Source organism: Zootoca vivipara, chromosome 9 (assembly GCF_965207765.1).
Source record: "Zootoca vivipara chromosome 9, rZooViv2.hap1.1, whole genome shotgun sequence".
In the NCBI taxonomy this organism is placed as follows: Eukaryota; Metazoa; Chordata; class Lepidosauria; order Squamata; family Lacertidae; genus Zootoca; species Zootoca vivipara.
The window spans coordinates 24,273,580-24,287,527 of NC_142592.1; the positions used below are offsets into that span (position 1 = coordinate 24,273,580).

Genomic DNA, 13,948 nt, shown 5'->3' on the forward strand with positions numbered 1-13,948 from the left:
TTGTTTTAAGTTTTTCATGTGTGCTAAAACTCAGTCTAAGGTTTTTGGTTTTTTTTAAAAAAATGTTTAACCACATCTGTTAACAAACATGGATACACATGCTATAATGTTGTTGTTTTAGTTAAATAAATTGTTTAAATTGTTATTAAGGAAATGATTGTTTTTTTCCTTCCAATAAAGTACAGCAGAAAAGTTGCCAAATGTAAACAGTTAACTTATTGAACATCACAATAATTTCATAATTACCTGTCTATGTATTTCTAATAGTATAACCAAATCAGTAATTTGTGATATAACTGTAAAAACTACTCTGAAGGTTTATTATTCCAAAAATGAAACCTTCATCAGGTTGTAAATATTTAGATGATACCAGCAAGAATGAGTCTTTCTGTGAAAAAAATATGATTTAAATCAAGCCTTACTGACTAGTGATTTAAATAGTGATTTAATTCGATTCGATTTAAATCGAATCCACCCTGCACCACATGAACCTTACTGCTTCCTTGCCTTCCTCTCCTCCATCCCAGTATGTGGCAGTGACTCATCAGGGAAGTGGCATGGACCTTCTGCATCATTTGCTACTGCCCTCCTGTTTTCTGATCATTGATATGACTTTAGTTCTATGCAGCTACTTGTGTATGTTCTCCCAGGGAGTTAATACAGTTTCAGGGGGTAGTGGGGGCATTCAGATCAGGACAATAGCGTGGAGGGAAGGGTTCATTCCTCTTCTCCCAGAACCCCTGATTTTCAAAAACCTAAAACATCAGGACAACCCCTACCTTGCATCCAGTTGGGACCAGTGTAATGGGATACCAATAGCCATAACTTTGACATGACTTGACATGTTGTAATCTGAATGCGTCAACAAAATAAATAAACTGTCAGGTTATGAAGCAAGAGATAACATATCATGGGATGAAGCAGACATAAATCTCCCAAGGTGTCCTTGCTGTAGCCAGTGAGAAAACACCCACAACACAAAGGAGAAATATGTTCTCCCCTCACCCATCAAGGCTTAGCAACTAGAAGGTTCTGGAAACAGTATTATATCACATGCTTTCAGCCTGAGGGTGTTATGCTGGAGCAGGATCTGTTGGGTTTTGAGCTATTCTGGTCTTGCTGACACTATGGATCGAGAAACAGTAAAGGCTACGGAAGAACACTTCTAGTTATGAGTGCAAAGAACGAATTGCACTCAGTCAGGGAACTCCAGGGAACTGTGGAGTTTATGAAAACATTGATGATTACATATATATTCATCCTAAGCAAAGGTGAAGCAAAATGCTTTAATTTCATGCAAGCTACTGGAAAGCACCACTGCGAAAAGCAATTCCAGCAGTGGAACTGCAATGTAGTAAAGGTTCCACATTCATTGAAATGGAGAGCACAGACCTGTGTGTCCATTCTGTTGAATGTCTTTGGGCTCCTCACAGCGCTGTCAGGATTGGGCTTGGATTGGCAGGCTCTGAGAGAGGAAGCAGAGAAGGAAGAAGAAATGGGGATGAGGGCTGGATGATGGGGACCTGGCTTCAAAGACGGAGGAATCTGACTTCAGCTGCTTCAGAAGTGAGAGAAAGAATGTCTGCTCTCTTCCATGATGATCCTGCAGAGAGCCTCTGTGGAGACTGGAGAGCCAGAACAGGAGGCGGCAGTGACTGAAAACAGGAGCTTGAGGGTGCATCTAGTTGCCAAGAAGCAGGCGCTGCCTTTGGAGATAGAAGCAGTTTCACCCACCCTAATGGGAGTACATTTGCAACCTTGACATCCCCACAAAACAAGCAAGTTCCAATTCTTTAATGGGGGAGGGCATCGAAACTCATCACTCCCAAATGATGACTCCTGAGCTTCTGCTGCTGAGCCTGTGCCAGTCTGAAGAAAGTTCTTTCTTACTTACAAGTGTCTCTGTTTGTGTTTGGGTGGTGGGAGCCAGGACGATTCCTCCTATTCAAGTCCCCTGCTTCCAAAAGATCTGTGTGTATGTCTGAGGGTACAAGAGGACAAGTGTGTATGAGGGAAGCCCTTCTTAATCTTCACGGAAAGCAAAACTATGTTGGCTTTCTTTAAAATCAGAGGTAGGCAATGTGATGCCCTCCAGACTGCAAATTTCATCATCTCTGACCACTGGTCTTGCTGGCAGGGCCTGATGGAAGTTGTAGCATACCAACATCCGAAGGCCATTGTGTTGGCCACCCCTGTACCTGTTTTTTTTTTAAAAAAATCTCTCTGTGATCCAAAAAGGGCTTATTTTGAGGCTTTTGCTTTTCAAAGGATAATATCAAAATTACAGCAATTAGCCCTCGTGACATTTTCATAAACGTGTTCTAAATTTAGTCATTCATTATGGAAATTGTAGGAGCTTTTATCTTTCACCGCTGATACTCAGAGGAGGAGACTGGAATAAACTGGGATATCTGAAATATGGAATTACTTTATTAAAAGATTAGCCTGAACACGCATCAAGGGAAGGGTGCTTTTCACAACCTTTGGGATAGACGACCACAAATGGCTTCATCATCCACAGCTGACACAGGCCCAATAAATTTACTTGAAGCAAGAGGAGTGGCTAACTCCCCCCCCCACCGTGTTTTAATACACTTCTGCCACCTGCTGTTCTGGAGGCTTAAAACGCACATTTATTCATATTCCAGAGAAACTCCCATTGTGCGTGCTTGACAGACGAGGCCGACATTCATTTAGAGAGACTGTTAACACTCAGCAAAGGTCACGATTTCCATTAGATTTAATGGGAAAATATTTATTTCCAGTCAATTTAAATCATTCTACAAAGAAATACAAAAAAGAGGTTTGTACAGAAAAAAGAGTGTATGCAACACAAAATGAGAATATAAACACAAGGAACTTGTGAAGACAATATCACCACATCTGCTGTTTCTTCATATAGCCATTTGATCTTTTTAAAAGAGGGTAAGCAGTTGAAAATACATTAGAATGGGAAATAAATATTCTGCTTTCTTTTTCGAAGCTCTCCACTAATCCAAGGGTAAATTCAGGAATAATTTATCATAATTATACACAAAAAATATTCTGGTGTTTTGGATATTGGACTTAACTCCTAGCAATCTCTGGCTCCAATTAATGCTAGCACTTCTTTTCAAGGCTAGGATTTGAGCCTAGATCATGTGACATAGGGTGGCATTCCGCTAAGTGTTAATTCAGAGCAGACCCAGTGAAATTAATGAACATGACTAACTTAGGTCCCTTAATTTCAATAAGACTTAGTTGAAATCCACCCATTATAAAGAAAATGGTACATAAAGAAAATGTTGTGTATGCATGCTATAACTACTCAGTAAATACAACCGGGGGTTTGAAGTTCCAAAGTCAGAATTTATGGCTTTCATCTTAGTTTGATACTCAATAATTTTTATTTATGCACTATATGGGTCCCATGCCAAATGCCATCATCCCTGGACGTATGTACAGCTGCACATTTCCAGCATGGATATACCAATGTTCCCCTCTTGTTGTGTGCAATAAACATATCTTTTCCTTATTTTTTATTTGCCCAAATAAATTTGCTTCATCTCACAGGAATTACAGAGCTGAAATACAGAGCAGTCTTCTGAATACCTGACCTTCATGTTTTAGAATAATGTAACACTTTGACAACATGTATCATGATTTTGCATTAGTAGGACAAAAAAACAACAACATACATGGAAACTTTTAGTCCTCAGAGAGTATGTCAAACAGATGTTTCAGGACCATAATAAAATACCTACAGGCAGCTACTACATCAAAGAGAAAATTCTGATCTACTGACATAGAACAGCTTTAGTCATGATGATACATCAAGAAGATATACTAAGAGCAAGAAGGTAAGTTAAGCTGATCTCCATGTTCAGCTCAGAGATTTATCAGCTGTGTTGCCTAAATCCTCTCTATCAATTTAGATGCCAGCACTAATTTGTATGGAAGTTGTGCTTTGGTCCTATTTTGCTAACATAGTTTACTGCTGGTGGGTTACATAAATGTGCTTTTTCATGGGATGAGTTGCATTTGTTTTACAGTTAGGAGATAGGTGAGATACACCGAGAGTTTGTATTTTGTTAATTGTATTTTAACATTTTAAAAAAATATTTCTTAATCACTCTCATTCAAAATATTCCAGGGTGATGTTCAACAGTTCAATGAAACGATTCACACACTGCATAAATAATAAAATAAAATATAAAACCAACAAATAAGCATGGGGGTTTATCTGACACATTCATAGTTAGAATTGACCCACTGGAATAGTCCATGGACTAACTCATGCCCATTGATTTCAATGGGTCTTCTCTGAGTATTACTTAATTGGATACAATCCCTAACAATGATAAGAGGCAGGCTGAAAACATAGAAGAGCCGACTAAGATATCATTTAAAAATACTGGGATACTTCAAAGCTGCAACCATTCATTTTCTAGGCTGTCTGAGATTTATTAAATTTGTATACCATCTGAAGACCACAGGGCAGTTCACAGCATAAAATTACAAAATGAGAATAAATAATATATAATAAAACAAAAGCCAACCAATAGTCCCCACTCCTACAAACACATTTAAAAGGCCATAGAATGTTTATCAGTCAAAGGCCTAGTTATAGAGAAACATTTTTGCCTGGCACCTAAAGATACGTAATGAAGGCACCAGGCAAGCGTCCCTGGGAAAAGCATTCCACAAACAGGAAGCCACTGCAGAAAAGGCCCTATCTTGTGTTGCCACCCTCCAGACCTTCAGTGGAGGAAGCACACAAAGAAGGACTACAGAAGATGATTGCAGGGTCCAGGTTGGACACAAAAGGGCTGGCTGATAGGATAAGCACAATTCCCTAAGTTGGAGGAGGGCATGACACATGAACAAGTTGCAGCACCAGTCCACCCCTAATGTCAAATTTACAGCTTTTCAGTTGTTAGAAAATACCTGTATAGCTGAACACTTCAAAGCAATGGCTAAAAGAAAGAGTGAAGCCAAGTACTTAACAATATTAATTTGCTCTTTTAAAAAATAGCAAGCTGACATGGACTGTGTATAAGCATACACTGAAACAGAAATGAGCATGAGGCACAGGGCGGGGTTTTTTTTTGTTCTTATTTGTGCTGGGCCTGGCTTCTCTGCACCTTCGCAATTTATTTGTCAAGTGTCCTTGCTGACAACTCAATACTGTGTCATCAATCTTGTATGCTTCAGAAGAGCTCTCCAGCTTCACTTTCAAAAGCGCTACATGTACATTCAATCAGTGAAATATTATTTAGTTCCCTCATTCTTTAAAACAGGAAAATCAATGTTTCCCCAGGATGGATGATGAGAAGGGATTGTCACCTCACAACTGCTCACCCAATCACTGCTGTGGACAATTTGGTTCTGTTACAAACTGGTGGAACAAAATCTCTCTGAAATTTTGGAAAGAATGTGTGTTTCCAGAACAGCTATACCACTGTGGCTTACGCTCAGAATATGTATAGTTGTAGACCAGGGTCAGCAAACTTTTTCAGCAGGGGGCCGGTCCACTGTCCCTCAAAGCTTGTGGGGGCCCGGACTATATATATATATTTTTAAAAAATATGAACGAATTCCTATGCCCCACAAATAACCCAGAGATGCATTTTAAATAAAAGGACACATTCTGCTCATGTAAATACACCAGGCAGGCCCCACAAATAACCCAGAGATGCATTTTAAATAAAAGGACACATTCTACTCATGTAAAACATGCTGATTCCTGGACCATCCATGGGTCGGATTTAGAAGGCGATTGGGCCGCATCCGGCCCCCGGGCCTTAGTTTGGGAACCCCTGTTGTAGACATTTATTTAGCAGAATTTGCACAGAGTTAAAGACCTCTGTGAAGCTTGCATAAAATATAAAATGTAGACTAAAATTATCAGTACAAGTCATAAGCTAAAAACAAGTTCATATTGATCTGACCCAGCAACCTTTTATTATTCTTACAATTATTTCTCACTGCAGATTGAGCATCAGTCTCTTCTATGATGAACAAAGCTATGCTACTGAAGTAACAATTCACTTTGCACATTTTGATAACCAGAACTACTGCCTCATATATTGGGAACTGAATGTGCTCAGCCTAGCATATTTATTACAAGGGGCTGATTTTGAGGTTCATTTCCAGTTGTCATAACTGGATGACTACTTGAAGAGCCAGTGGTTATTTTATTCATGCTACTTTGCATTTTGTAATCATTTGGTGACTTAAAGTGATGGATTTTATCCTGCCCAAGTCACACAGCAATGAATAGGACTTCTAAAGGGGCATAATCGGCTGTGCCCAACCTCTAGGAAGTAATGGCTTTTCTAAGTAAAATATCCCAATTTATCAGTTAAAGACCAAATGCTAAAAGCTCAAACACTGCTGTTTCTACCAGTTTTCCATGACGAAAATACAAAATGTTCCTTCTTTACAATAACTCATTTCCTCCTTGTGCAGTCCAATTTGTCCACGCACAGATGGCACACAGCAGCAAATCCTGCAACTTCTTTCTCTCTCTCCGTCAATAAAAAATAGATTCCTTAAGCAACACTTTCTTATAAGGCTAGGTCATGCTCTTCTGAAGGTCAGCAGCAAATTCTTCATTATCCAGTGAGCTGGCTGGAACATTTCCCTTGACGCTCTTCTGTCGCACTTATGCAAAACGTCACAACTTGAGGGTTTATTTCTTTGTTTAGAGTATTTTTATACTGCCCTTTACCAGAACTGCTTCTAAGGTGCTTTACACAATTAAGATATTAAAAGGCAGAAATTTTTACACACATTTACCCAGGAGTTAGTTCCACTGAAAGCAATGGGATTTGTGTTGGCATAGATTTCCATAGAAATGTGATGAACTATCAACTCACATGGTGAAAAGAAAACAACACACACACAACACCAGAATGAATCTGTGAACTGCCAAGGTTTTAAAAGGGTGGGAAAGTAAAAAAGAGGTTGCCTGGTGCCACAAACATGACCAAGGTTAGCATTAGGTAAGCCTCCCTGGAGAGTTTTTCCAGCAACACAGTGCCACAACTGAAAAGGCCCTCCCATTGATAGGCCCCGTTCCATGCCAAGTAAGCATGGGACGACTTTGCCTGGCGGTGCTGTGGTCCATAGATTACAGCAAAGTACCAGGCAAGGCTTTGCCTAGTATCTTCTCTGGGTGATGGGCTCATGGGAAAAAGCTGTCCCATGAGCCCTTGCTGAAGAGGGGAGGGGGAAGCCTTTTTAAGGCTGCTTCCCCGGGAGCTCACAGTCATTTTGCTTTGAGAGCTTCCCACCCTCCCCATTGGGTTAGAGCAGGCACCACCAAACTGCGGCCCTCCAGATGTTTTTGCCGACAACTCCCATGATCCCTAGCTAACATGACCAGTGGTCGGGGAAGATGGGAATTGAAGTGCAAAACATCTGGAGGGCCGAAGTTTGGGGATGCCTGGGTTAGAGTCTTCACTGAGCAATTTTGGGTCACTGGTTGACAGGGCTGGAAATGAATTTCTCTCTCTCAACCTGATTGGCACTTGGCTGGGTATTTTCCCGCCTTTCCCTCAGTGAAGTTGTTGCTTTCCTTTGTTAGGCAGAAGAACGTTGTTTGTATGAGGGTGGAAATGGCATTGGTCAGGATCAACATAGTATAGGGGGGCCTGAGGGGAGGATTGACCAGGGCAACCCCAAATGTGGGTTCAGTATCTGCCTGGTTGGAATCTGCACCCTGGTCCCCCAGTGACACCTTGTTTGCTTGGCTTCACCACAGCAAGGTTCAACACGGGCCGACTCCTGTCATGCCGGCTTCCAGTGATCCAAGGCCAGCAGATCCATTCCACATGGGGCTTGTGGAATGATGATCCTGGGACCCAGTGCCATGCCAACCCTTGCCCTGCCTGCATCTGTCAATAGAGATTTGGTCTGCTTTTATCCCATCACTGTTGGACAGTCTGGTTATTGTTCTGCTCCCATGGGTCACATAATGTGCCTACCTGGGCATTACTTACATTGAAGACAATCTATTATTTCTGTGCTTAGAAATTCAACACCCAACTTCCATTCTCAAACTGAAGCTCTTCCTCTGGCCTTCTCTAGCCTAATACTGGACTACAACTCCCATCAGATCAAGCCCAAAGTCATGGGAGTGGTAGTAGAGAATACTGAGAAGATTGGGCAAGTACTGTATCTATACTTGTCAAAATACACTAGGCCATGATTTCATAGCCTGATGCAGGGTTGCGGGTGGCAAATGACCGACACTTTGAATGCAGGATTCATGGATTTAACATAGCACATTAATTTTGCCCAAGCTAACAGACTTTCAAGACGTCATTCAAGCCTGCCAAACATTTGACAGCATCCATTTCACGCCTTCCCTGAAATGAAGATGGGGGAGTGTGTGGGAAAATTCAGCTACACCCAGTATCATCTTGTCCTTTGCTATCTAAATTGTTTCAATTTGAAATGGTAAGCCATGCCTTGAGTACTTGAGAATCGAGAGCATGTTTGCAAGAGCTGAGGGGAGTTTTACTTCAGCAACCTTTGGAGGACCATACTGGTCTCCAGCTTGCAAAACTGATTACCCTATTTTTGTGTCCACTGCATTGAACAACAAACTTTTTAGGTCTAGCCTGATCCTCAAATGTTATTTAAATCTCTATGGCCAAGACAGTAAAAGTTTCCTTCGGCACCAGTTTAATCCCTTGATTATTCACCAAATAAGAGACAGCAGCTAGTCAAAAGGGTTATTTCAACATACTTTGATGCTGAATCAAAGAATTAGGTGAAGGTCATGGGGAATGTTGAGGAAACGGGATGTTTAGAATTATATGTATTTACTTTAGATTTATAAGCTCCCATGCTGCACAAGTAGTCCTTAGTTATATTCACCAGAATGAGCCCTGTGGGAGGTGAACCACTCTCAGCCCCATGTACTGAGAGAGAAGTGAAGCAAGGAAATCAGGAATTGTGTAAGCTGAGTACAGAGAGTGGAAAGCTACATTGCTTGGGTATAGACAGGATACCCTTGCTTAGGGCTGGGCGAGATATCAATATATCATCCAAAACTGGTTTGAAGTCCATATTGTGATATCAGTTTCATAATTTTTGACCTGGCAATATATTGCGAATCATGATGTGTGTGTGAGCGCTATGCAAAAATCACAATGCGGGGGGAAACTGCGAAGCCAGCCAATGCCTCTACATAGCTCCATCCTTATTTCAGACACTGTGATATATTGGCATATCGCGATGCGTAGCTGGTGATATACCACAAATATGAAAACCGGGTATTACCCAGCCCTACGCTTGATCTTATGAACTCTTATGCGAGTCCTTCCAAGACTTGAACTAAACAACCGCTGCCATCAGTGAAACATAGCTATTGGAATGGATCAGATCCAGGATGCCAGGACACTACTTTATGCACAGAGCATCACAGGGTTAGTGAAACTTTATGCCAGCCAGACACCAGACATCAAACATAACTTAGGGGTGTGATATAAAGCTGCTCCTTGGCTCAGTTGAGAAGTGGGGGAGGAGTGGGGAAAACTCATCCAAAGGCATTTCAATTGCCATGCAGAACCATACATGAGAAATATTTGACAGCAACCTTCATAAGATGATTGCAACTGGCAAGCAAAACACGAAGGCTGGCTTCTCCCAGTTCCCAAGGACACGATGCTACTGAAGCCTTGGCTGAACAAGCTATTCCATGTGCTGTTGCAGCAAAGTATACCTACTTGATCAGAGTGCAAATAGTACAAACAACACTAAGAATACTGGAGTCTTTTGTTTTCTAGAAACAACACAGCTTTTTTTTTTTTTGGTAGTCTATTTTATAACAAAAAAACCCCATACTAAAGCAGATGGAAATCACTATAAAGGCCTAATCCTACAAAATTCTAGTTCTTCTGCTAGGAATGGAAAATTCTCAAAACTGATAAGCCTAGAAATAAGTACTTAATTGACGCTTTCTATATCAAACCACGAAATGCAAATTTCATTACATCGTCATTTATATGCCTGTAAATTGATACATCGTCATTTATATGCCTGTAAATTGGTACATTAATATGTTCCGAAAAACCTGCCGAATTACTCCGATTCTTCCAAGTAAGGCTGCAATCCGGGAAGCTGGATGCAACCAGGTTCCCCCGTCAGCTGTAGAAGGCAATGTCCGGACATGCCAGCCATTTCATCGCTGATAATGAGAAGGCCTGGCTGCTCCAGGATTCAATTTGGGATTGGTGGTTTCCATTATGGCTCTCATTAAGTCAGCAAAAGTGTTCAAAGTGCAGTAGCTCATATACAAAACATGAAATTGCACAAACCCTGGTTCCTTTACTTCCAAACTAATCCTCTGCTTTCCTCTCCTAAGATATTCTGTCCTCAAGCCACACACCACATACGCAAGAATAAGTAGGTAGACTGAAGTGGCCACATTCCAGAAGCAACATAGCTCCTGTCTCTTTAAGAATGGTGAGGAACCCAGATATTCCAAAGGTGCAGCTTCTCCCGTCTCTGTGCACTGGTGGGGAAACTTTACCTGTTGAATATCGCTATGGCTCCGATTTCTTAACAGGAGCAAAGTGCTGTACCTTTTCAGAAAAAAAGCATTAAAGGCTCAAGTGGTTTCTAGATCGTAACTTTGAACAAGTGTTTTCTGTCAAAGTTTTCATATAGTGAAAGTTTATTTATACCACGTAATCATACATTCGGTTACTGGCTATTGAATCTCTAGTATTCAGAAGGAGATGACACCACTCCTCCCCCCAAAATCACAAAGCTTAGGTCATAATTTATGCAAAAGCCCATTTTGAAATATTTCTGTTGTATCACTTCCTTTGTTTCTGTTATGTGCTCAGTGCCTAAAGGCAGAAACCAGAAGTTTAGTAAATGGCTATTTCTCTCTTTCCCTATCTAAGCTCAGCTCTAGGAGCCATATTGATTGTGGTTCTGATCCCTGACAATTACAATTACACAAATTCTATACAGGTACACAGCCAAGGATCTAATCTGCTGGGAAGCTCTCCAATACAAGCTTCACTGAAGTGAATGGGAGCAGTGCACAAATGCCACTCATTGAACGGCACTCACATGCCCATAAGCACAGAAATTGAAACAGCAGTGGCATCTGTCATGATGTGGCCACTTCAAAGCAGGGAGCTGCAAAAGCCATCTAGCAAAGTGTTCCTCCCCAGCACTGGTCCAGGTTTACAGAATGAAGGGCATGTAACCACCACCTATCAGAACGACCTCATAATTTCTTTTGCTTTGAAAGAGTTTCCCCTATTCTTTTAAGATTGGCTAGAGGCAGGACAGCTAGCTGTTGAAAGAGTTAGCCATACAATGCGAATGCAGGCAGGAAGCTAAGAGGACGGCATGAAAGGCGTGTCCGAAAACACCGAGTTCATGGAATCGGAGTCCGATTTCGTTCGGGGAGTTTTTAGGATACTTTCTGCAATGATGTTCTCACCAGGAAACATCCTTACTTTCCCATTCTGTCCCAGCTTTGGCTCCTTCACGGGCTCAAGGAACACCACCCTCTTGCCACTGCTGGCTTTTTTCTCATCAGCTGGAAGGTCCAGGGGAGGATTCGAGGTCAATATGGAGGCATGAGGGTTACTTTGGCTCGGCTGCCTTTTCCTTCTCTTGGACCTGCACCGACAAGGGCACGGCGTCAGGTAGAGGTAAAGGAGGACCAAGATAATGCTGGCTACACAAGCGGCAAGGGTGGTGAAAGCCGTGTTGAAGGTTTCGTGAGAGTGAGACCGGTCCACAGTGACATTGCTCACGTTGATCTTCACCTCGATTGTCTCATTCAACAGTCTTTTCCTGTTTATTGCAATGCAGGAATAAAGTCCAGCATCCTCATACTGGACCTCGTCGATTTCCAGACTCCCATTGAGAAATACTCTGAAGTGTTCAATATCTTTGCTGGGCTCCAAAAACTGATTGTCTGGGCTGATCCAAACAAAGTGGGTGCCTGCGTCGCTGATTTTAGTGTCGCAAGGTATGATCAGCCTCTCCCCAAGTTGGGCTTCCTGAATAAAGCCAAACGCATGGAAAGAGCCATTGATGGTGCTTTCCGAGCAATTCAAGTAGTTGTCGTGCAATAAGGGCAGTTTATTCGTTTTGGAGCCTGACCGCAACACACATGTATACTCAGCCTTGAAATCCTCCACCGAGCTGAAGTGTCTAAGATACCAGAAGCTTAGCATGGAGTAAAGTGTGCAGTCACAGTAAAAGGGGTTCCCGTGAAGATAAATCCCACTAAGATGTCTGGCTGGTACTAAGCTCATGTAGTGAATGGGTATCGACTGGATTTGGTTGTAAGAAATGTCTAACAGCACAAGTTCGGAGAGTTTACGTTTCCCAATGTACAAGTCGATTGGGAACTGGGAGAGAGAATTGTAACTCAAATAGAGCTTCTGCAATTTGGGTATTCCCCCAAAAGCAGCAGAATCGATATGGGCAATGTGATTGTTATACAGCAACAAAATCTCCAGAGCTCTCAGTTCCTGGAAGACAGGACTGCCAAGGGACCTCAAGCTGTTGGACGACAAGTCGAGGTACTTGATATTGGGAGTCGCGGAAAAGCTTCCTGGGTTGATACTCGTGATGCCGTTATGGCTGACAATGAGGGTGGCCAGTTTATCAAGCAACACTGGCATCCAGTCGTGATCCAAAATCCCAATTCGGTTGTGACTGAGGTCCAATCTTTTCGTGTGCTTGAAGAGGGTTGTGGGCACTCTCGAGAGATTCTTGCTGGTGCAGCTCACAATGTCGCTGGCACAAATGCAAGCGGCAGGACACATCGCAGAGGCACTGCGGCACAAACTTATGGCAACGACCAAGAGGCATATCAGTTTCTTGTAGTTCACGTGAAGAGCTGAAATGGTGTGCCAAACCAAAGACATGACTGTGTTTTAGCCGTCTCCCAGTGCTCCTTGCCACACTTTATACATGTAGTTAGCTTTGCGCCAGTCGCTGTCAAGAGAAAGAGAAAGAATATTAATCTCTACAAATCACCCAACGTCTCAGAGTGGCATGGTTGTCACCAGAAAGCATAGGGTGGGAGAGAGACAGGAGTCTGTGTCGCTATCGTTTCCTTACACGAGTGAGCTATCCCATAGCTTTCCTGAACCAATTTTAGGGCATGGAGCTAATTTTTATAAATCAAAATACTGTAGTTTCTAAACTTGGTACCTGCCAATTTACATTACTCTCCAGTTAGACTGCCCATCTCTTTGCAAAGCCTAGCATTACACACCGTGTCATTTTGTATTTCTTTTTCAAACTCTATGGGTTTTCTCAAATGCAGAACTGGACACACCATGTCTCGAGGCTAAAAGCCTGGTGCCGAACATCTGACTGGGTCAATGTGTGGTTTTTCTTCCAGCCACTGGTGCATGGATGAATCAAAATGACATCTTGGAAACAAGTAAAACAGGTTACTAGGATAAATATTTTGTATACAAATAATAGTGTGCACTACCACAGTGTTTTATGCAACACAATGCTCTTTCCTGAAATCCTTTTATACCTTTTATTTCAGGGGATGGCCCCAAATAGACACAGATATGTACTTGATTTAACAAGATGCCAAACATATGAAGGCTTATTCATATGCTCCTGAGAAGAAGCATATGGGTAGGGATGGAGAGAAATTCAATTCAGTTCACATGGGAAGCTGCATTCACCAGATTTGCACTTTCCAATCCAATATGAGAACAGAAACAGAGCCATTCCTTAAAATTCACACTAATCTGAATTTTGCGATGCTGTTCCTCACTCTTTTTTTAAAAAAAATGCATGCACTAGGTGAATGTGTGCATTAAAAAAGTAATATTTAGCTGAAATGTATTAGGAGAAATTGCTTGCAAAATGTGTACATCAATGTGTGCATACAAAAATATATTCATTAGTAGAACATTTCACTAAAATGGTGAATAATTTTCATGACGAA

General features: G+C 41.7%; 1 protein-coding gene across 2 annotated transcripts in view; it reads right to left on the reverse strand.

The window, feature by feature from the left end:
• Positions 1–2,722: 2,722 nt before the first annotated feature.
• Positions 2,723–13,948, reverse strand: part of AMIGO2 (adhesion molecule with Ig like domain 2) — a 30,599-nt gene continuing 19,373 nt past the window's right edge. For both annotated transcript variants that reach the window (XM_035128480.3, XM_088676664.1), the window contains one exon: positions 2,723–12,969. In XM_035128480.3, the coding sequence (XP_034984371.3) occupies positions 11,349–12,899 (1,551 nt within the window). In that variant the 5' untranslated portion in view covers positions 12,900–12,969 and the 3' untranslated portion in view covers positions 2,723–11,348. The remainder of the gene's footprint in view (positions 12,970–13,948) is intronic.